The sequence below is a fragment of the Tiliqua scincoides genome, chromosome 4, assembly GCF_035046505.1.
Source record: "Tiliqua scincoides isolate rTilSci1 chromosome 4, rTilSci1.hap2, whole genome shotgun sequence".
Classification (NCBI taxonomy): Eukaryota; Metazoa; Chordata; class Lepidosauria; order Squamata; family Scincidae; genus Tiliqua; species Tiliqua scincoides.
The window spans coordinates 155998820-156019915 of record NC_089824.1 but is presented as its reverse complement, the minus strand read 5'-3'; the positions used below and the strand labels follow the sequence as shown (position 1 = coordinate 156019915).

At 43.1% G+C, this 21096-nt stretch overlaps 1 protein-coding gene across 1 annotated transcript in view; it reads right to left on the bottom strand.

The window, feature by feature from the left end:
* GLIS1 (GLIS family zinc finger 1) overlaps positions 1 to 21096 on the bottom strand; it is a 249797-nt gene that overhangs the window by 4302 nt on the left and 224399 nt on the right. Inside the window, exon 8 of the mRNA XM_066625789.1 lies at positions 7496 to 7674. Within this exon, the coding sequence (XP_066481886.1) occupies positions 7496 to 7674 (179 nt within the window). The remainder of the gene's footprint in view (positions 1 to 7495; positions 7675 to 21096) is intronic.

Below are 21096 nucleotides of genomic sequence, written 5' to 3'. Positions count from 1 at the left end.
CTTACCTAGCACAGTCTTTGTAGTTGTTGCACCTATTGCTTTTTTGCTTAACCCATTTTTGCCAGATGCGTACACATTTGGTCTCTGTTGCGTATATGCAACGTTGGGCACAAATGGTTTAAATGTTTCTAAGTTAAAAGTTTCTAAGTTTTACCTCGGTACTTAGAGATATTGTAGGCTAGAAAAAACCTTGAACTGAATCCTGTACATGAACTGAATAGGCTGATGAGTCTGTCTCTTGGCCTGAGTTATGGTAGCTGTGTTATAAATTGGACTTGCTAATTAAACTGTTTCATGGTGATTATATATGGTGGCCTGTGGATTAGAGAAAATCCAATAAAAACACTGTTCTTCATGGGAACACCTCTGTGGTGAAATAGAATTTCCACACTGGCCTACCTCAGCTTAGAAGAACATTCTTTTTGCACAGAACTGCATTTCGTTCAGCATTCTATGGCACTGAAACATCTCTCCTTGAATTTTCCTTTTCTCCTACTACTATTATTACTACTACATTTATTGCGAGCCAACAGCAAGCATGGTGCTCTACCACCCACAGAAGTGTCACAGTTCCTGTTCAGAAGGTATACAATCTACAAGACCATTTAACTGGCAAAGCAAGGTCAGCCATGGGCAGGTGAATAGTGGGAAGATGATGGTGGAAAAGCAGGTAAGACGAGGCTAGAACTGCCCAAGGAAGGTTTTGCAAGGGGCTTGCCTTTGCAAGGGGCTGCAAAGAAAGAGGGAAAACTTGACAAACAGGAAGGAAGGACTACTTTAGGCACAGTGAGAAAAAAACAAGTACAGGACTCTCCTAATATATTTTCTGAATTCTAACTTTTTTCAATGGTTTCAAAAAAGTGTAGTTGTTCATCATAAAACCTTAAATCTTCATTAGCCATTCTGTACCAAAGTACTGTCTGAAATTCACACTACATACAGGGGTGTCAAACTTGTTTCTTATAGTAGGCCAAATAGCATTCATGGCACCTCCTGAGGGTCGGAAGTGACATTATTAACGAGGAAGTGACATCATTATGAGATGATGGCTGGAAATAAGCACTTTGTTCTCACATAGGAATTCATTAGCTGCAAATGACAGAAGAGAAAATGTGCAAGTCTTATTCATAATTTCAAGAACTATTTCAACAGTCCAACTAGCATGCTGGGAAAGCCCAATTATAACGGGGCTGGATAAATGGCTTCCAGGGTCCCACATTCGGGGGCCTTATGTTTGACACCCCTGCACTAGGTGAATATAGCCTGCCAGTACTTGTGGCAGAGAAGATGGCTAAGAGACCTGGCACATTGCATTTTTAAGGATAATAAACCACCATGAATCTTGTGGCATCTTAAAGACTAACCAATTTATTTCAGCATCTGTTTTTGTGGACTACACTCTGCTTCATCCTAATCAAGGGGATGTATGGCTGCCTTTGACACCGGGCAGCGAGTATCTGACTTGAAGATTCAAAGAGCTTTTATGAGTGGCTGGTCAGCTATCTCACTCTGCTGCTTCAAGGACAGTGCTTTGCACAGATTATTTCCAGAGATGGCGCCATGTTGTTCTCTCTTGAGGCTCAAATTAGACATGATGATACTGCTGAATGCATTCCCTCCCCCTACTTTTTTGTTTTTACTAAAACCAGCCTTGGGAGGCTGTGAGCTTAAGTGGAGAAGTAGTGGGGCTGCTTGATCCACTCCCTTCTGACCATTCTTTTATTAAAAACTGTCTTTTCCAAGTTGCTTGTCTCCCTGCACACTCTACATTCCAGAAGGAACAATCTCCAATCCAGAGAGAGAGATGGATAAGTAAAACCATGTCTCCCTACTTTCTCTCACAAACAGCTTAGCTGCCATACTGTAACGTTTTGAAAGGACTTGGTGGACTCAGGACAGAGAATGAAGGTAGAGCGACTGGGAAACGGAAAAAAGTGGGTGTAGCCACCCACATTACCAACTACAACATTCAGCCTTTGCACCATGTGATTCAATAGGCCTTTGTCAATCCATATGTGAAAAATGCAATTCTGATGAAAGTCAGAAAAACCCGCTGTGTGCCAGGTCTTTTAAAAGACAAGAGGGTAACAGAGAAGGCGCTGGAACCCAACACTTTGGCAGAAACATAACTGAATGAACAAATGATGTCAATTCTAGAGAAAACTGTTTGGAGGTGCACCCCAAGTTTTGCAGCTGAGCAGGCTGGAACAATAATCGACCTAGCATATTTCACGGCTTACAGTGGTTTAGCTGCTATTTCATCCCAGATAGTGCTAGTATATTGTGGAGGAATCATGCTGCAGAAAGTCATTTTACCTTTTGAACTTAGATTATACGGTCACTGTACCCTGGGCAGAATCATCCCACTGTCCCTGTCCTACTTTGTGGACAGTTATCCTGCCCATCACTCAATTTGCACGTTCTGTCAATCAGATGTAGACACACTCTGTTTTACTCACACCGGCCCTGTTATTTCCAGGGACAGAGCAGGAAACACTGACATTGCTTGCATTTTGTCCTTAAGTGCTTTCAGTTATGCAGGTTCTACATGCCGAATTCTCTTTCAAGATCTAACAGAGAGTAACAGCAGGAGCCAAAAATGAGGTTCAGATCCCATAACGATGGTTCAGTTAACCACCACATGTGGTTTACTACAGAAATCTGAACATAGAACTTTTTAAAAGGTTTTCAAACTCTTCAGGGGCTAAAATCTGAACCATGCCATGAAAATGGGTGAAATTTGTCTCCCCTCTTCCTTTTTTTCTCTCCATGAAGAAACATTTCTATTTGCTTTAAGAAATGTAACACATTCTGGCAGCTGCAGCTGAGCTGACATTTTTCCCCCCTCAAACAGATTGCAGGCATTCCTTTAGTTTGTCAGATTTAAATCAAATCTGTGGCAGCTAATTTCCAATGAAGAATTTCCCAAACACCCTGTCGGTTTAAATGATCACTGTTAAATGTTTTATGTGGAATAAAATGTAGAAGTATAACAGTTAATAAAGGAATCAACTGTGTTCCAAACATAACATTGAGTTACAATTTTGCTTTGAATGTGACACAGAAAAACTGTAGTTAACCACATCACAAAATATGCTGGTTGCCTCTATTTCCCTCAAGCCGCAACCTAAAAATCTAAAGCACTTTTTAACCAAATGATGTAATGAGGAAATTATTGGAATATGTCTAATAAACGCCAATTCATTCATGTCATTCCACTTAAATGTATGAGCACAAATAAGTCAAACTCGTCAAATTACATAAAATCTCTATGAAAAGACATCATGTAAGATATAAATAGTTGTACTGTTTCATTTGGTTGCCAAATTCCTCCAGTGTATAACCATTTCCATCTGATCTTACTTTAGCTAAAGTCAAAATTTCTGCTGAGTTTTGTTCTCATCCACTGTCCATGCACCCCTATCCATAACTTGTCCAAAAAACATTTGTTTGAAACTTAGAATGCCAAGAGTGCATGTAAGTACAAATATACCTATTGTCCCCCCATGAAGACTTAATCTGTATTTTGATACTATTCTTTATATTTTTATTCTCACAACTTTTAAAAATTGAAGACATGCTACTGCTTTTCAAATACTGATAAACATTAATTTAAAAACACTCAGTTCAGCTGCAGCAGTTATTTTGAAGATATTAATCAAAACAGACTTGTCATGATATCTTCCCAGCATGAAATTAAAATAATATTATGGTGTTTGGCTATGTTGAAAATAGTGCCTTTTAAAAACCCTTGACAAAAAAAACAACTTGAGAACATCACTTCCCTCTAACAGAGTTATCCTTATACGATAAACTCAGTGTATTAAAATAGTTCATCTTCTGCATTTTGTTTCTGCTCTACTCACAAGTTTCTAAACTTTCCACTTGTGGTTTTGTAGTTACTTAGCTTACTACTGTAATGTGGTTGTAATTTATTATGCCATATCATAAATCTACTGCGATGCCTTTGACAATTTTCTTAAATGGAATAATCTGTTCAGTTTTTCTCAAGTTAACTTTTGAAGAGAGATAAATAATATCTTGCCACAAGCTCCATTTTTCACAATTATTATTATTTTAAAAATATGTTTTAAAAATTCGATCTTATGAAATAACTCAAAATGGCTAACGAATAGGAAGACTAAAGTAACCATGTATGATGTAATGGGTTGCATCAAAACCTTGCATGAGAGGAAAGAAGCTCATGCTAGTGATCTTTGTCGCCCTGCCTCCCCTCAGCAAGAACTGCTCCCTGCAAAAATCCTCTCCTGAGGCTCTTCTGGATGGGATGGAGTGCGAGGGCTATCAAGAGAGGGGGCATCTGCTGAAAACTGTAACTTGACTCACTTCACTCAGTTTGCAAGCCCCCCTTCTTTCTCCCTGTCTTATGGACATCTTTGTTGCCACTGTGGAAGTTCCCCATATGGCTGCCTCTACTAAAGCAACACAGCCTGTTGGGAAATGTATTGCTCAATATCCAGCCACTGGACCAGTAATGGATATAGTAGGATTTGCTATTAAGCACGGGATGGAAAACTCCCAAAACTGAACAAGTGTTTATTAGGGATTATTTTAAAAAGTTTCAAAAATCAAACACATACAAGGCGGTTAAAGAATCATAATAGCATATATGGCAATAAACTAAACAGACAAGGCATCTAGCTAATTTTAACTAACTTCTTGTCAATTGTAGCCAGGTTTCAAATTCAAGCAGTATTCACATGTACTCAGGTCTCAGTTCAGCATTTGCCTATTTGCAGTAGTCTTTTCTGTAATGGTTTCTTTCCAAGCTCTAGCACAGGGGTGTCAAATCCATTTCATACAGTAGGCTGAATAGCATTCATGATGCCTGCTGAAGGTATTTTTGTTTGACTTCATTAAGCAGGAACTGACTGGTGCTGAGGGAGCCCAATTGTCATGGGGGCTGGATAAAGAGCTTCTGCGGGCCATATTCAGCCTGTCGGCCCTATGTTTGACACCCTGCTCTAGAAGCTCCCCCTGACTCTTTCAAGCTTCCCAAGATGAACTGTGCTGTGGCTCAGTATAAATTCTAGAAGACCACTGATTCTTCCTCCCAGATGTTTCCCAATCAGATGGCTAGTGTTAAGTTTCATTTCTCTGAAGTAGAGTTTTTAGCTTACCATTTCCCAAAAGTCTGCATTTCACTTTTCTGAACAATACTTTTGGTTTTTGTTTCCTGGGCTGACTTTTTAATCTCTCCGCCTAAAGCTAAACTCAAAGTAATAAGAACATTTTTATTGTTAGGCAACCATTCCACAACACACATATGCACAATGAGGAAACAGGGACATTCCTTCACATACCCCTCCTCTGAAGCACCCCAAATCAATCCCTTGCCCAAGCTTCCATCTGCTTGCTCAAGGTTTTGATGTTGCCCAGTAAAAACAAACCAGAATTAATTCAATGGGGCAACAAAAGTTGTAATAACAGGAGCAGAATAAAACCAGTTATTCTCCCCTGTTGGGTCAGTCACAGCCAACAGGCAATGGTTCAGGGTTTCCACAGTCCTTCTAAAATACAATAAAAGAGCAGGCTATCATCAGAACCTTCTGCCTTTACCTCTTTTGTAAGGAGGCCCATCACATGCTTTGAGAACTTGTGTGTGTGTGTCCAGTAAGGGATAGGTCTGTAGCTTAGTGGAAGAGCACCTGTATTGCATTCAGAAGGTCTCAGTTTCAATCTCTAACAGCTCCAGGTAGGGCTGGGAAAGAAACTTGTCTTTCTTGTCGCCCTGGAGAGCGACTACCAGTCAGTGGAGGCAATCCTGAGCTAGAAGGATTGATGGTGTGACTCAGTATTCCTCTAGTCATATCATATTTTTAGTGCTTGATTTAATCAACAGGTTAAATAAAACACTCTAATCCAGAAAGGGATAGCATTATTTTAGGAAGCCCAGGAGAAAGTGAAATTTAGAAGTTCAATTTTCCCAAATTAGTAGCTGTGTGGACTTGAACAAAACTTGTATTTTCAAACCCCTGCTTTGGTGTGGACAGAAAATTCTTTTTTCACCCTGCCCTTCTTCATAGTTTCAGGTGGGTCAAGCATCCTCAAAAAAAGGTCTGGTGCTGCTTATGGAAGATTTTCTATTGCCATTTTGGCAAGCCAAAAACTGAATTGTTGAGCTTATAAGGCTTTGCCAAAACCACATGCATCAACCAAAGTTTAACAGCCACCTGTGCTTTCAGCAACCACTTAATAATGAACACCATAATTATATTTCTTACATGTTGAACTGGTTGTGTGAATTGACCTTCTTGCTTCAACTGTTTAGAGCATCTGATTATCAGAACCCAAAGGCTATCAATTTTAGTACTTTCCCTTTTAGAAAAGATAGAAGTGTTTAACAGCAAATCTAAATCAACTTTTGTCAAAGCAGCTGCAAACATTGTCTCTGTTTTTCATGGCCTTTTGGCATACCCTTTTGAAAACCAGCAAATATTTTTGAGAGATCATGGAGTACTTGGGCAAGCCCAGTGGTATTCTGCCAACTTGCCCAAGTTGCATGGACTCCTCTAACAGGCAAAGTTCAGGAAAGCTCCCTGACTGAACTGCACTCCCTTTATCCATTATGTGCAAGCTCACATGACTGTCAGCTGCTCTGCCCAAATTGCATGAGATAGGAAGGCTTACCCAGGATAGAAAAATGGACACTGACTTCCCTGAGCACTGCTCATTTTATGCTCATTCAGAAAGGGGGAACCCAATCCTAAACTGTGCTGGAAAAGGCAGGTCAGCTGGCCTGAGCTGTATCCAGTGCAGGGCTGGGGCTGCGTATGGAGCAACTTGGAGTAAGGGGAGTTACACAGCAGCAGACACTTGGATCTGTGCCTCATAAAGAGGTAGCACAGGTCCAAGAGGCCCAGTGTAAGGTTGATTCGCCCAGGAGGGGGATTAGAATCTGGCCTAAGTGCCGGTCTGGTCATGACTAAAAATAAGCACTTTTTCTCACTTGGGAACTCATTAGCAATAAATGACAGAAGATAAAATATACAAATCTTGATCATATTTCAAGATATGGGAGAGCTCAATTTTCAAGTGGGCTGCCCATTCAGCAGTAACACCTCAGCATGGCTCAGCAGCTCAGAGCCTGAGGGCCAGATAAAAAGCTTCTGCGGGCCGCATCCGGCCCCCAGGCCTTATGTTTGACACCCCTGGCATAGACAATAAAATGCACAGCATAATGATGTAAGGACATAGGATCTGTTTGACCAAACCTTTAGCGAAATGCTTAGTTTGATCTTTAGAATGGAATCACATTCTTAGATTCTTAGATTGTGAGCCCTTTTGGGACAGGGAGCCATTTAGTTATTTGATTTTTCTCTGTAAACTGCTTTGTGAACATTTAGTTGAAAAGCGGTATATAAATACTGTTGTTGTTGTTGTTGTTGTTGTTGTTATTATTAATCACATGCATTCGACTTTTTCTGTATGTACAATGCATCATTATATATGAAAAAATACAGTATAGAGTTACCTTGTGGTCCCTGCTGTGTTGCTTGGTTCTGAAATTGCGTGTATGGTTTATTTGCTGAGAACTGCTGCCCATTAGGAGACTGGCTATGTGATGATGGTGAGCTGTGTTTTGGAAGTAGGGCGGGAGCAACGACGGCTTTCAAGGGACTAACAAGAGGAGGATTAATATTTGGAACAATCCTAGAATAAGAAAAGAGACAGAGAAGTTGCAAACTGTATCCCTGCTCATTATGAATAAATAAGATGTACAGACTTTCAAGTTATGAACATCCAACTTCCGGACATGATTATTTGGGGCTTTGAAGCAGGCACAGCTGTTCAGGCACTGGTAGAAACAACAATGGAAGCTGCTTGGACACAACCCGAGCAGCTCAATAACTTTGAAAATAGCGACCTCTTGCGGTGACAACAGTAACAGGGAAAAACATCAACTCAGTAACACTGGTTAACACTGAAAATCTGAGGGTTCCTGGCGGCAGAAAGGAGAGAGAGGATGAAGGAAGTAGTCAGCTTGGCCCAGGCACAGAAAGATCTGAGACATTGCAAGGTGCAGAAGAGAATTAATGTAATATGACAAAAAGTGGGCCCTGAATGGAGGCAACTGCAACAATGAAATGATAAAACACAGCCACGTTTCACCACTACTAAGACGGGACAGAGGGGAGAACTAAAGCTGAGTTTGATCAAGGCTCCCCTGCAGCTGCCATCTACTCTTTAAAAACCAAACACAGATGAAACATTCTAAGGCCTCAGTCCTATCAAGGCCTTGTGCTGCGGGCAGCACAAGGTACTTCATGGCAGTGTGAAACAACAGTAGCTCCAGAGGCTTCCATTGGTGCTGGTAAGTTGGCAGAGTAAATTCCCAACCTTCTTCTTCCTATCAAATGAGAGGTATAACTGGAAAGTTAATGACCACTCATTGATCCTTGTAATGTTGGGTCTCCTCTGGGTCCTAAGGAATTTTAAGAGTGTAGAGGACTAATGGACTTCTTAACATATAGCTGTGTGAAGTTTCTTCAAACCTATGTTGTTTGGGCTGAAGGTAGCAACGGATACAAGAACCAGTGGAAGGTATTTCTGATCCAAGAAACACTTCAACTGATCACCTGAAAGCACAGGATATGAGATGCTTTGAGATGGGAGAATGTGGAGAGGCAAAGGCATTGATTTTATTCATCATCAAGGGGATAAAATCATCATTATCAAAGCATGAGCAGAGTCTTTTGGGTTATGTGCAGTGCCTGGCATACAGATTACAGTGCTGAGAACAGGATGTTAGTTCAGGATGGCAAACCCACCACCACCACTTTGTGGCTTCAATTGTAGTCTGACCCACAGCAATTCATAAGAACATAAGAACAGCCCCACTGGATCAGGCCATAGGCCCATCTAGTCCAGCTTCCTGTATCTCACAGCGGCCCACCAAATGCCCCAGGGAGCACACCAGATAACAAGAGACCTCATCCTGGTGCCCTCCCTTGCATCTGGCATTCTGACATAACCCATTTCTAAAATCAGGAGGTTGCGCATACACATCATGGCTTGTACCCCGTAATGGATTTTTCCTCCAGAAACTTGTCCAATCCCCTTTTAAAGGCGTCTAGGCTAGACGCCAGCACCACATCCTGTGGCAAGGAGTTCCACAGACCGACCACACGCTGAGTAAAGAAATATTTTCTTTTGTCTGTCCTAACCCGCCCAACACTCAATTTTAGTGGATGTCCCCTGGTTCTGGTATTATGTGAGAGTGTAAAGAGCATCTCCCTATCCACTCTGTCTATCCCCTGCATAATTTTGTATGTCTCAATCATGTACCCCCTCAGGCATCTCTTTTCTAGGCTGAAGAGGCCCAAACACCGTAGCCTTTCCTCATAAGGAAGGTGCCCCAGCCCCGTAATCATCTTAGTCGCTCTCTTTTGCACCTTTTCCATTTCCACTATGTCTTTTTTGAGATGCGGCGACCAGAACTGGACACAATACTCCAGGTGTGGCCTTACCATAGATTTGTACAACGGCATTATAATATTAGCCGTTTTGTTCTCAATACCCTTCCTAATGATCCCAAGCATAGACTTGGCCTTCTTCACTGCTGCCGCACATTGGGTCGACACTTTCATTGAGCTGTCCACCACCACCCCAAGATCTCTCTCCTGATCTGTCACAGACAGCTCAGAACCCATCAGCCTATATGTAAAGTTTTGATTTTTTTGCCCCAATGTGCATGACTTTACACTTACTGACATTGAAGCGCATCTGCCATTTTGCTGCCCATTCTGCCAGTCTGGAGAGATCCTTCTGGAGCTCCTCACAATCACTTCTGCTCTTCACCACTCAGAAAAGTTTGGTGTCGTCTGCAAACTTAGCCACTTCACTGCTCAACCTGTCTCCAGGTCATTTATGAAGAGGTTGAAAAGCACCCAGGCCAGATCCTTGGGGCACACCGCTTTTCACCTCTCTCCACTGTGAAAATTGCCCATTGACACCCACTCTCTGCTTCCTGGCCTCCAACCAGTTCTCAATCCATGAGAGGACCTGTCCTCTAATTCCCTGACTGTGGAGTTTTTTCCGTAGCCTTTGGTGAGGGACCGTGTCAAACGCCTTCTGAAAGTCCAGATATACAATGTCCACGGGTTCTCCCACATCCACATGCCTGTTGACCTTTTCAAAGAATTCTATAAGGTTCGTGAGGCTAGACTTACCCTTACAGAAGCCATGCTGACTCTCCCTCAGCAAGGCCTGTTCATCTATGTGTTTTGAGATCCTATCTTTGATGAGGCATTCCACCATCTTATCCGGTATGGATGTTAGGCTGACCAGCCTATAGTTTCCCGGGTCCCCCCTCTTTCCCTTTTTAAAAATAGGCGTGACATTTGCTATCCTCCAATCTTCTGGCACCGTGGCCGTTTTGAGGGACAAAGTTGCATACCTTAGTCAAGAGATATGGGAAACTTTTCTTAGCATGGATCAAGCAAAGGGAAAAGCTTCCCCTACTGAATTTTTGGCTCTCAGTGTCAGGTTTCTGTGAAAGACCCAGAAAAGGTGTAGGAAAAATGGGCCCAAACTTGTCCTCCTGGCAGAAATAGAGCCATTGAGGAGTTTAGCTGTAGCATGAACGGTGCTCTCTCCTCCCCAAGTGCTACAAATGTGCTTTATGGTAGTACACGCATGCCACCAGCACTCCGGCCCATAGGATTGGGTCCTCAGTGCATTTATGGCAGAAGTGAGATTCAAAACTGTGGAAGTTCTGTGGATGTTGTGCTGTATTCACAAATAAAGTGGCTAAACCCTGCTTCCTTTTTGAAACTAGCACTATCTTTTGAGCTGCCTATCTGATCATCCTTCATGGCAGTGGTATTCAGACTGGGGCGTCGTGATGTCCCGGCCTGAGAGCCCTGGCCTCTGCCTCCTTAAGGGGCGGGGCAGGGGGGAAACCGCAAAACTGGAAGTAGAGTGCGATCACTCCACTTTCACTTTCTGCATGCTGGGGAGCCCTGCAGACACTTGTGCAGGACTCCCTGCACCCCGGGAAGGCTGCTGCAGGGACTGGTGAGTACATCCCAGTCCCTGCAGCCCCCCTGAGCAACGTGATCCTGGGGATTGTGTCGCAGCCTTCCCCCCACCCCTGCTGCCTCCCTCCCCTCCCCTTGCAAGCACCTATTGTGGCTTTCAAAGTCCCAGAGAGTTTGAAAACTGCAGCTTCATGGGGTTTTCCCCCTTAAAAGTTAAATAATAATAATAATAATAATAATAATAATAATAATAATAATAATAATAATAATAATAATAATACAGGTATTTCTATACCGCCTTTCTTGGTCCTCAGATTTCTCCTCGGACTTTATTCAAGGCGGTTTACATAGGCAGGCTAATTAAATCCCCATAGGGATTTTTACAATTTGAAAGAAGGTTCTATCTTTCAAGAAACCACAACATTCAGATGTTTCTTTCTGCTCTGGTCGCAACATTCTGGCCTCCATCCTCCCACGCTCAGAGCAGATGGAATAACTCAGCTCAGCTTGTCAGCTGCTTCAAGGTCGCACGGTGCCGGTGGCGTCGAACATGAAATGAACCAAAGAGTGAATACAATTGGGGTTTAGATGTGACCCCCCCCCCTTCCCTCCCCATGAGACTGGTTATGAGACAGTCACAGGGGTAAAGCTGATGGAAATTTCCAGATGTGGTGTTACCACCTTTGTCCTAGGCTTCTCAATCTTCATAACAATAAATAATAAGGAACCACACATTTTTTCCCTCCCACATATCATTACAGCAGTGGTTCCCAAACTTTCTGCACCAGGACCCACTTTTTAAAATTAATTGGATTAAAGTCTGAGGAGAAATCTGACGACCAAAGAAAGGCAGTATATAAATAACTGTATAAATATAAATAAATAAAATGTTATTTTATCCGGACCCACCTAGTTTTAGGAGACCAAAAACATAGTTTCACTTTACCAGCTGCTCAAGCCTCTGTGTTTATCCTTTTTACTATGGTGGGGGGGGGGCCTTCTGGAGTGTGTGTTTGAGCTCCACATTCAGATTATTATTATTAACAATATTTATATACTGCTTTTCAACTAGTTCTGAGAGAAAATTAAATAATAAAAATCAGATCAGGACCATTATTGCCTTCAATAGATGCCAAGGCATGCTTGCCTACTCATGAATAAACACACATGTGCAGCTCAGTTTTGCTTTCCACAGGGCTCAATACATTTTCTTCATCAGCTGGGGGACGATGACTTCCTTCTCTAGCGTTTTTTGGAGACCATGTGCATCAGATTGGGACCATTCTGGTGTTCTGTTCCTCTCAGCCTGCCCTTGGTAGTGGACTGACAGCCCAATCCTGTGGTCCGCACCGCACCTCCGCGGTGCGGACCACAGTCACAAACGGGTCATAAGGCATGTTTGCGGGGCTTACCGCCGGGCTCCCACCAGAGCTGGCTCAGCTCTGGCCGGCGCTGAGCCAGCGCGCGGCAGGCGCCCGCATTCCGCAGCTCGGCGGTACCTGCGACTGCCGGGCTGCGGAACGGCAAACAGGGGCAGGGGGGTTCCGGGGAGGGGGGAGGCTATGCTACCCTAGCACAATCCATCTGTGTGAAGGGTGGCGGTTTGGGGGATTTTTGAACCTTTTTGTAGGGTTCTCTGTGGTTTCCGTATCCATGTGTGCGGGGGGGGGAACTATCCCCCCCAGATAGAGGGAACATCTATACGTAAAAATGAGTTGGATGTTAGGCTTTGACCCCTTTTTAAAAATATCTTCCTGGCAAACAAGGCTCTTCTACAGAACAAAACACTATGAAACTTTGTCTTTTTCCTTACTGCAATGTAAAGGTACATGATTTCATGCTCTACTACCCAGTTAGCCTTCTTTAATGGATCCTGACAAAAAAGAGTACAGCACAGCATATGTATATGGTAACTACTTTAGGGGAGAATAAAACTGAAAAGACAGAGAAAGATCTATTTCTCTTTTATTTATACTTGGGGGTAAAATACAACCACAACAGAGTCATAGATGTTTTCAATATTAACACTGCCTCACTTTGTTATTGTTTGGGAAGGAAAGCTTTGACTGTTGGATTCCTCTTTCAGACAATGGATCCCAATATTTCTTCCAGCAGGAAGATCAGATCCAGAGTTCAGTCCATCTGTACTTTATCTCAAATAAATTCCTAAATGTTTTGTGATGTGGTGCTTGCCTGCACTTCAAACCATTTATCAAATCCTGTTGAATAGCATATGATACATGCTGACTTTGGAAGTGATTATTCACTGAATGCCAATGCAAAAGGCAGACAAAAGTACTTGAAACCTCAGAGGTTGAGCCGACTCATATATTATATCCTACTGCTCACAAGCATATTGACCACTCTCAGGAGCTATCTACTATGAGGGCATGAACAGCATACTATTGGAGAAAGGGATGAGCCCAAAGCCACAGTCCAGCTTTGCAGACAAATAGAAGAGAGTTGCATGGATTTCCGCTACCTATACTATGCAAGAAACTGCTTACGCAAACTGTTAAATGTGAAAACATGCAGTGCAATAACAAATATGAATTGATTTTCATGTTCTTGTGGGATAGAGATAGCTGCCTTGGGTCCCTTCAGGCAGGACAGTCAGTCAGTCAGTTAGTAAAGCCCACCGCATCTGGTGCACAGGATGGACAAGAAAGGAGAGCACTAATATATATTGTGTGTGCATGGGATAAATGTAAAAAAATTCAGCTACTGTTAGAATTCAGAGCAAATTTTTTTCTTTCCCTGAATTTTATTCAGTTTTATTCAACTTTATGTTTACTGCTTGATTGCATAAATAAATTTGAGTCAGAAACAATTTAACTGATTGCTATATCACAATGAATAATCCTGTAGACACTTTAAAGTTTTCCTTAATGCAGTGGTTCTCACACATTTAGCGCCGGGACATCATCAAGCAGGAAAATTTTTAACAATTCTAGGCTGCAATCCTACCCACACTTATCCAGGAGTAACAGCCCAATACTGAGCTGTGGGACCTGGTGGCTCCATGGAGGGCTCCGCCGAATCCAGCGCCTCCCGCGCTAGTGCGGGAGGCTCCTCAGGAGAAGGGGATGTTCGTCCCCTTCCCCCGAGTAAGGGAAGCAGCCCCGCAATGGGGCTACTCAGTTTAGCGGTGACTGTTTGGTTGCCGATAAAGTGAAGGCGCTCGTGTAGGGCGAGCAGCCCTGCCCGAGCGCCTTGGATCCTGTGGAGCTCGGCTCCACGGATCCGCCTCTCCCCCGCCCCCCGACACGCCTCCCCCAGCCACGTCTCTCCCTCCCTGGAACGCCTCCCCCCACGCCCCTGGACAGGCCCCCCATCTCCTGTTCCGCAGCCCGGCGGTCACAGAGACCACCGAGCCGCGGAACTCGGGCGCCCACCACATGCTGGCTCAGCGCCAGCTGGAGCTGAGCTAGCTCTGGCAGGAGCCCGGCAGTAAGCACCGCAAACGTGCCTTATGGCACGTTTACGACTGTGGTCCGCGCCGCGGAGGTGCGGCGCAGACCGCAGAATCAGGCTCTCAGTCCTGTTAACTATAATTGTTAAAAGGATATACATAGTAGTTTGCTAAAAGTACAGGTCTGTAACATTTTCCCAAATGCAGTCACATACCATGGTGAATATTTAAATATTTAAAATATTTAAAATATTGAAGTGAATGGGGACCCACCTGAAATTGGCTCATGACCTACCTAGTGGGTCCTGACCCACAGTTTGAGAAACACTGCCTTAATGATGAAAATGAGGATGAAATGTGGTTATTTTTAAAAAGCGGAGATAGCAATTTTCTGGAGTCAGTGAGAAATCTGACATTTTCCTTGACAGTTACTGAAATAATTGTCCATAACAATCTGTTAGGACAAGATGACATTTGAGCTCAGAATTCACAGAAAGAATTGTGGAGTGTGGTAAATGGTGGTAGTCCCAATTCAGTGAGCAAGGGCATTTGGCTAAAATATGTCAAAATTCACAATCCATGGACACAAGCTCAATACCACAAGGTTTCCGGTTCAGGATAAGAGCCATCCATTAACTTCCTCAGAAATAATCCTTCTATCTCTGATTATGTAAACAGGTTTCAAGAAAAATTAAGTAAAAGACAAGAATAACATTCAATACTGAAAAGCCTAATAAGCTAAAACCTTAATAAAAGCAAACTAAAAGCTGCAATGAAATCATTCAAATGATGAAAAACTCCAAGTCAGCTGCAGGATCAAGAAACCAAAGTAGAATGAGGAAGGAAAAAAGCAGGAAAGAGAAAAGGTTAATAACAATTTTCATCTCTTCCCATAATATTAAAAATGATGTGTAAATCTGGTTTCTGGGTGATGCCCCATTGCTTGCCACGTGTTTCTTTTCTGGGTCCTGCCTGAGGGGAGTTTCTGTCAACACGAGCTGAGGAAACAGTTAGATCATTCAGTCTTTTTTCCCCTCAAGCCTCTATTTGAAGTTCAGTGAACTTTGCTATTAATCACTCCCAGGTGCCATTGCTTTGTTTTATGGAATGCGCAGGATCTTTCCCATATCTTGCAAGAACTATCCTGTTTTATATTAATATAAACAATGTGTAAACAGATGATTGCACTGCATGGCAGCATGAAATACGCTATACTGAAACCCAGAATCTACTGCTGGACTGAACAGCAGCCCACAACACAGTTCTGTTCCTTTAGTGGCTATTTGGGCCCAGGTTCTAGCTCAGTGGTCCCAAACTGTGTGCTATGGTACCTGAGGGCATGCAGAGAACTTACAAGGGCACCAGAGGATGTCCTTGGAGGCCCCTACTTCCCAGCACTCCTGGACACCACCATGTTGGATCACACCAGATCTCACAAGAGTCATGTAAGATCTCACACAATCCAAGATGGTGGCACCTGGGAGAGCTGGGAAGAAGAGGCCACTGTAAAAAGCAGTGTGACCATGCTAAGTTTGGGAACTGCTGGTCTAGCTGATACCTATAGAAAGAAATCCAAACCAAGGTAAGGATGACTAGGAATTCTGCTTTCCCCCCATTTTTGCCCATTCTGTCACATCATACAGAACAGGATGCTTCTTTGACTCCCACGTAGTTTATCATAGGTACCCCAGCTATATGGTTCTGCGATGAAATAGATTGTTGCCTTGCGTAGTTTGGAAAAAAGACCAATAGTTAGTTGGAGGATTTGGTCCTTAGCCGGGAAGATACAATGCGGAAGGAGAATCTAAATGTGTATTGGAAATGAAGTCTCCTCCTGTTGTTTCTGCATTGGTGCCCACCCACCTTTCCTTCCTTAAAAAAGAAGACCAAATCTTTATCAATTCAAAGGGGAATCCCAGCCCATTTTTCATACAAAACATCAAAGCAATTAATAGAGGCGGTGTTGCATAGTAATTAGTATGTTGGATGGTAACCAGGGACCCTGGCTTCAAATCCCTATTCACTCAAGAGGTTCACTGGGTGATTTTGGGCCAGTCACCATGTCAAGCCTAGCTCACATGGTTGTTGTGTGGATGGGAAGGAGAAACCACATCTGCTACTCTGAGCAACTGGAAGTCGGGTGGACAAAAAAGTAATTGTAATTAAGAGCTTCAAAGGGAAGCTGCTGGATGTTGCAGGAATGACACTTTGCTGTAGCTTGCTTTTGCTTTGTTACTGCAACCTAAACTACAATAGTTGAAAGAGAGGCTCAAAACATGCTTTGTTTCTAGACCTGCTTGCCACAATAGAATACAGTTCTAATGCTTTTCTTTTAGTGATATTTTTTTAGTGATATTTAAAATTTCTTGTATCTGTGGTTGGACCTGCATTTAGTTTATTGGGAAAATTCTCCAGCAAGGTAACTTGCATTTTGTGCAAACAGCAGAATAATTCTGTGCCCTATACAAATGAAACAAATTATATGCTTGTTTATTTTGCATAAATTATTCTGCTTCTTCTTGTTACATTCAGGAGACTAGAAGCACTGAACCTCCAATCAATGAAAAATCCTACTCATGCATGCCATGCATTTTGCAACACTTCAAAGTTAAGCTAGATAATACACCTATTGTGTGTGGCTGGGATCTGTGTGTTTGATTTTTCAAATGGAAATAGTGTGGAGAGGGAGGGAGGATCTGGAATAGGATGGAGGCTGTGAACTCTTTACCCCTACTGCAGTCCTGATCAGGATCACAAATACCCCTGCAGCCACTATTTGCTCAGTAGAAAAGCAGGGTTTTGAATTTTGTGCCAATTATGTTCTGCCATGTTCATTCTTTAGAAGGCAGGCCTCTCATAAACAACGAGAGCCCAATTGTTGGTTTCCACCTCCTATTACAGAACCCAACAAATCCTTCTGAACGTGCTTATACTAAATCCATGCTAGAGTCTTGCCGCTGAACTAAGATATCAAGAAAGTTCAATACACTTGGCATCCATGGTTGTGTTGAAACTGTCCTCAGTGGGCTCCAGCTGTCAACCATTCACTTTGCTCTCCTTCCTGTGTCCAATTCCAACATGCAAATACACTAAACAGAAATGCCTCTTTCCTGAATGTCTGTAGTTAGACACTTAGAACTACACTAAGGGCGCAATCCTAACTGTGCCCTAGGCCAGCGCAAATCCCTTACGCCTCCTAAATAGCATTCCATGCTGTGATGCAGTGGTGCCCAAATGGTTCTGGTGCCAGCAGGGCAGCACAGACCTTAATGCTGGCACCAGGAGCATCTTGGTGTCGCAATGTGTTTTCCGGAACACACAGCCCATGTACTCATTCCGCTGGTACTAGGCTGGTTAAGATTGCACTATAAGTGCACTAACTTTTGTAAACTAAGTGCACAGAAGTGTTTTTCCACAAATCATGACTATGATACCTCAGACACAAGAGCCTTGGATGCAAAAGCACACACTGGTTGCCAGGCCTTAACTAAAGGACTAACTTCAAAAACAAATACCCTGCAATGAAACTGTTTTTCCTCTAATGCAGCCATTTTCAACCACTGTGCCGTGGCAACACTGGTGTGCCGCGAGTGGTCCTCAGGTGTGCCACAGGAATTTGGCGGAAGGTCATTTATTAATAGGGCCAATGGGAGATGTGAGCTGCCACTGGCAGCATGGTGTGCCTTGTCAATTGTCAAAAACCTGGTGGTGTGCCTTGACCATTTTAGTGCCTTGTCAGTGTGTCTTGAGATGAAAAAGGTTGAAAATCACTGCTCTAATGCATTACATTACTTCCAACATGCAGTGGCATGCTGTCTTATATACCCAGAAGAGGCTGTAGCTCAGTGATAAAACACATGTCTTGCATGCAGGCTTCTAGCAAAGCTGGGACTTCTGCACTTCTGTCCTGAAACCCAGAAAAGCTACTCCTACTCAATGCATACTGAGATGGATGTACCAATGGTCTTACCAGTGGATACCAATGGTCTTATTACCAATGGATAAGACAGCATCATGGCTTCAAACACCAAAGTCCCAACTGTGATCCTTTGTTTTGAAAATATCACTTTATGAACACGTTTAAATTGATGCTTAACACAAGTTTTGCATCTCCTAGAAAAAAGCTAGAAAAGGTAGCTTTGTCTTCTCCACCTGACTCACATAAAGCTATTCATGGCCACTTTTTGTGACCCATCCACTGTCTGATTGTGGCACATGGTGACCTAGGTTGCTATGGACAGAGATTTATCTCTTGCCAAAGATGACCTTTTAATCCTTCCACTTCTACAAAAAGTAAACAGCTCTATAAAAACTGCTGCACTGACCTACTTAGAATGAGTCAAATTGCAACCAGCTTTGAGATGTGTGGAAGTGTTACCAGTGGCTGCTAGAGACATTCATGTTTGCAGAGCGCATGCTACACTCACTAGCACTCACACACAATACACATATAGCTGTGAAATTTTCTAGTGCAGACAAGTCTTAAGATGGAGTGTTGTTTTTCCATCTTCAGGCTGCCACAAATCAAATTTTACTATCTTCACAACTGGTGAAATTAAACAGAGCCTGTCATTCTTTATGGTGAGCGCTGTAAGTAATGCTAAAATAACACTTCACTACCTGAAACTTAAAAAAAAAAAAGTCAAACAAGATCATGACAAGCTCCACTTTCTATATGCCAACATATTTCTAAATCAAACACTTCTCCTTTAATTAATATTAATATAAATTAGTATAAAATTACTTGATCCAGCATTCTGTACACTTCACACACTTATTGAAGAGAAAAAAAAATTAAACATCTCATATTCAGCCAGGGTAAATATATTTGGTAATGAACTCAGATTTTGTTAGAACATTTTCAAGTAAATTAAATAATTTTTGTCAAACTATTTAAATGTCTTAGCAAACCATTTGGGAAAACTGAGCGCTGCACTTGTTATTGACTTTGGCCAGGAATGGTATAACAAGGATTTTTGGGATTTTTTTTTTAAAGGCTTTAAATCAAAATCAGGGTCTTCTGTCAAATGTGAGTAGATGTCTTGTGCTCTGCTTCATGTAGCTCTTGGCTTCTCCAGTATTTGATGACTCAATCATTACCATTTTTGATAGCAATAATTTTGGTCTGTCCCAAAGACTTAAATCCAGGAATCCAAACTTGTCATCACATTGGTTCACAGTGCAGAAATTTTGTCCATGTGCTTAAACATGGAGGTTGAAAAAGGTGATGAATGAGGCAAAACATGGTGCTGTTTCCAGAGAAGTGTAAAGTGCAGCTTGCGTCGAGAAGGATGGCTATGGGTGCTTGCTTCATTGGTGCTATATTGTTATCTCGGGGAACACAGGTGCACTACTGACTGACAAAGGTGCAACATTTTGACAGCCAAGTCATTCTGGATATTTATTCATCAGTTTACATTGGCCAATACATGTGTCTGAAATACATGTTAAGTTACATTATGACACACTTAAAATCAGGGTTAGGTAAACGTTTTGGACAGAGGGGCCATACCAAGTAATGGAAATTGCACTGAGGGCCACAAGTATATTAATTAATTTAGTAAAAAAATTTAGATCTCACCTTTCCCTTCCTAAGAAATAAGGTGCTCAAGGCAGCAAACAATTCTCATTATACCAGTAAAACCATTATTAATAAAGAAGCAGCAACCAATATGATCCATTTTCCTTTCCCAGACAATAAAACACACACAAGTTTCAGCACAAGCACTAAAACACCCCAGCAGCCAGCCCAATCCTGAGCTCAGCGCTTTGGTTTTGTGCCAGAGCTCACTGTTGCAAACATGCCGTCAGGCCTGTCTGCAATGCTTACTGCTGGGCCAGCACCCATGCTAGCCCAGTGCTGGGCTAGTGCCAGGCGGGCGCCCGGCCTCTGCTGTTTGGTGGTCTTACGGACCACCAAGACGCAGCACGGTAAGTGGGGGTGGGGAGGGGGCAGGGAGGAGGCATTCCGGGGAGTGGGGAGGCGTGGGGAGGGTGGAGAGCGGGCGAGCGGGAGGCATGATGGGAAGGTGGGGGCGGGGAGGGTGGGAGGAGTGCCAGGGGGAGGGAGCGGGGAGGCAGGAGTCGGGTCCGGTGAAGCTCTGCTCCACCGGATTCTGACCATTCGTGTAGGGCTTGGCACCCTACACGAACGTCTTTACCGCCGACCTTTTGGACAGTGGTAGCCCCATTGCGGGGCTGCTTCCCTTACCCGGGGGAAGCGGACGAAAGTCCCCTTCTCCCAAGGTGCCGCCTCCGGCAGGCTGAGGTGTGCAGGATGCGGCGGCAGCCATTCTTGGCGCTGCTGAAGCCACATGCCCCGGGCAGTTCAGGATGGGACTGCCAGTGGTTCCCTTACCTTTAGGTACTGTTCCAGTTGGAAACCACTGGTCTAAGGAAAAAGTGGTCCCTGTTTGGGCCCGCTTTTACCGTTCTGCCACGCTGCATGGAAGAAGAGTACCCAATTGCTGTAACGTGACACTCTAGGCCAGAGTTTCTCAAACTGTGGGTTGGGACCCACCAGGTGGGTTGCTAGTCAATTTCAGGTGGGTCCCCATTCATTTCAATGTTTTATTTTTAATATATTAGATGATGCTACCATGATCTGTGACTGCATTTGGGGAAATGTTACAGAACTGTACTTTTAAAAGGCTACTATGTATAATCTTTTAACCATGATGG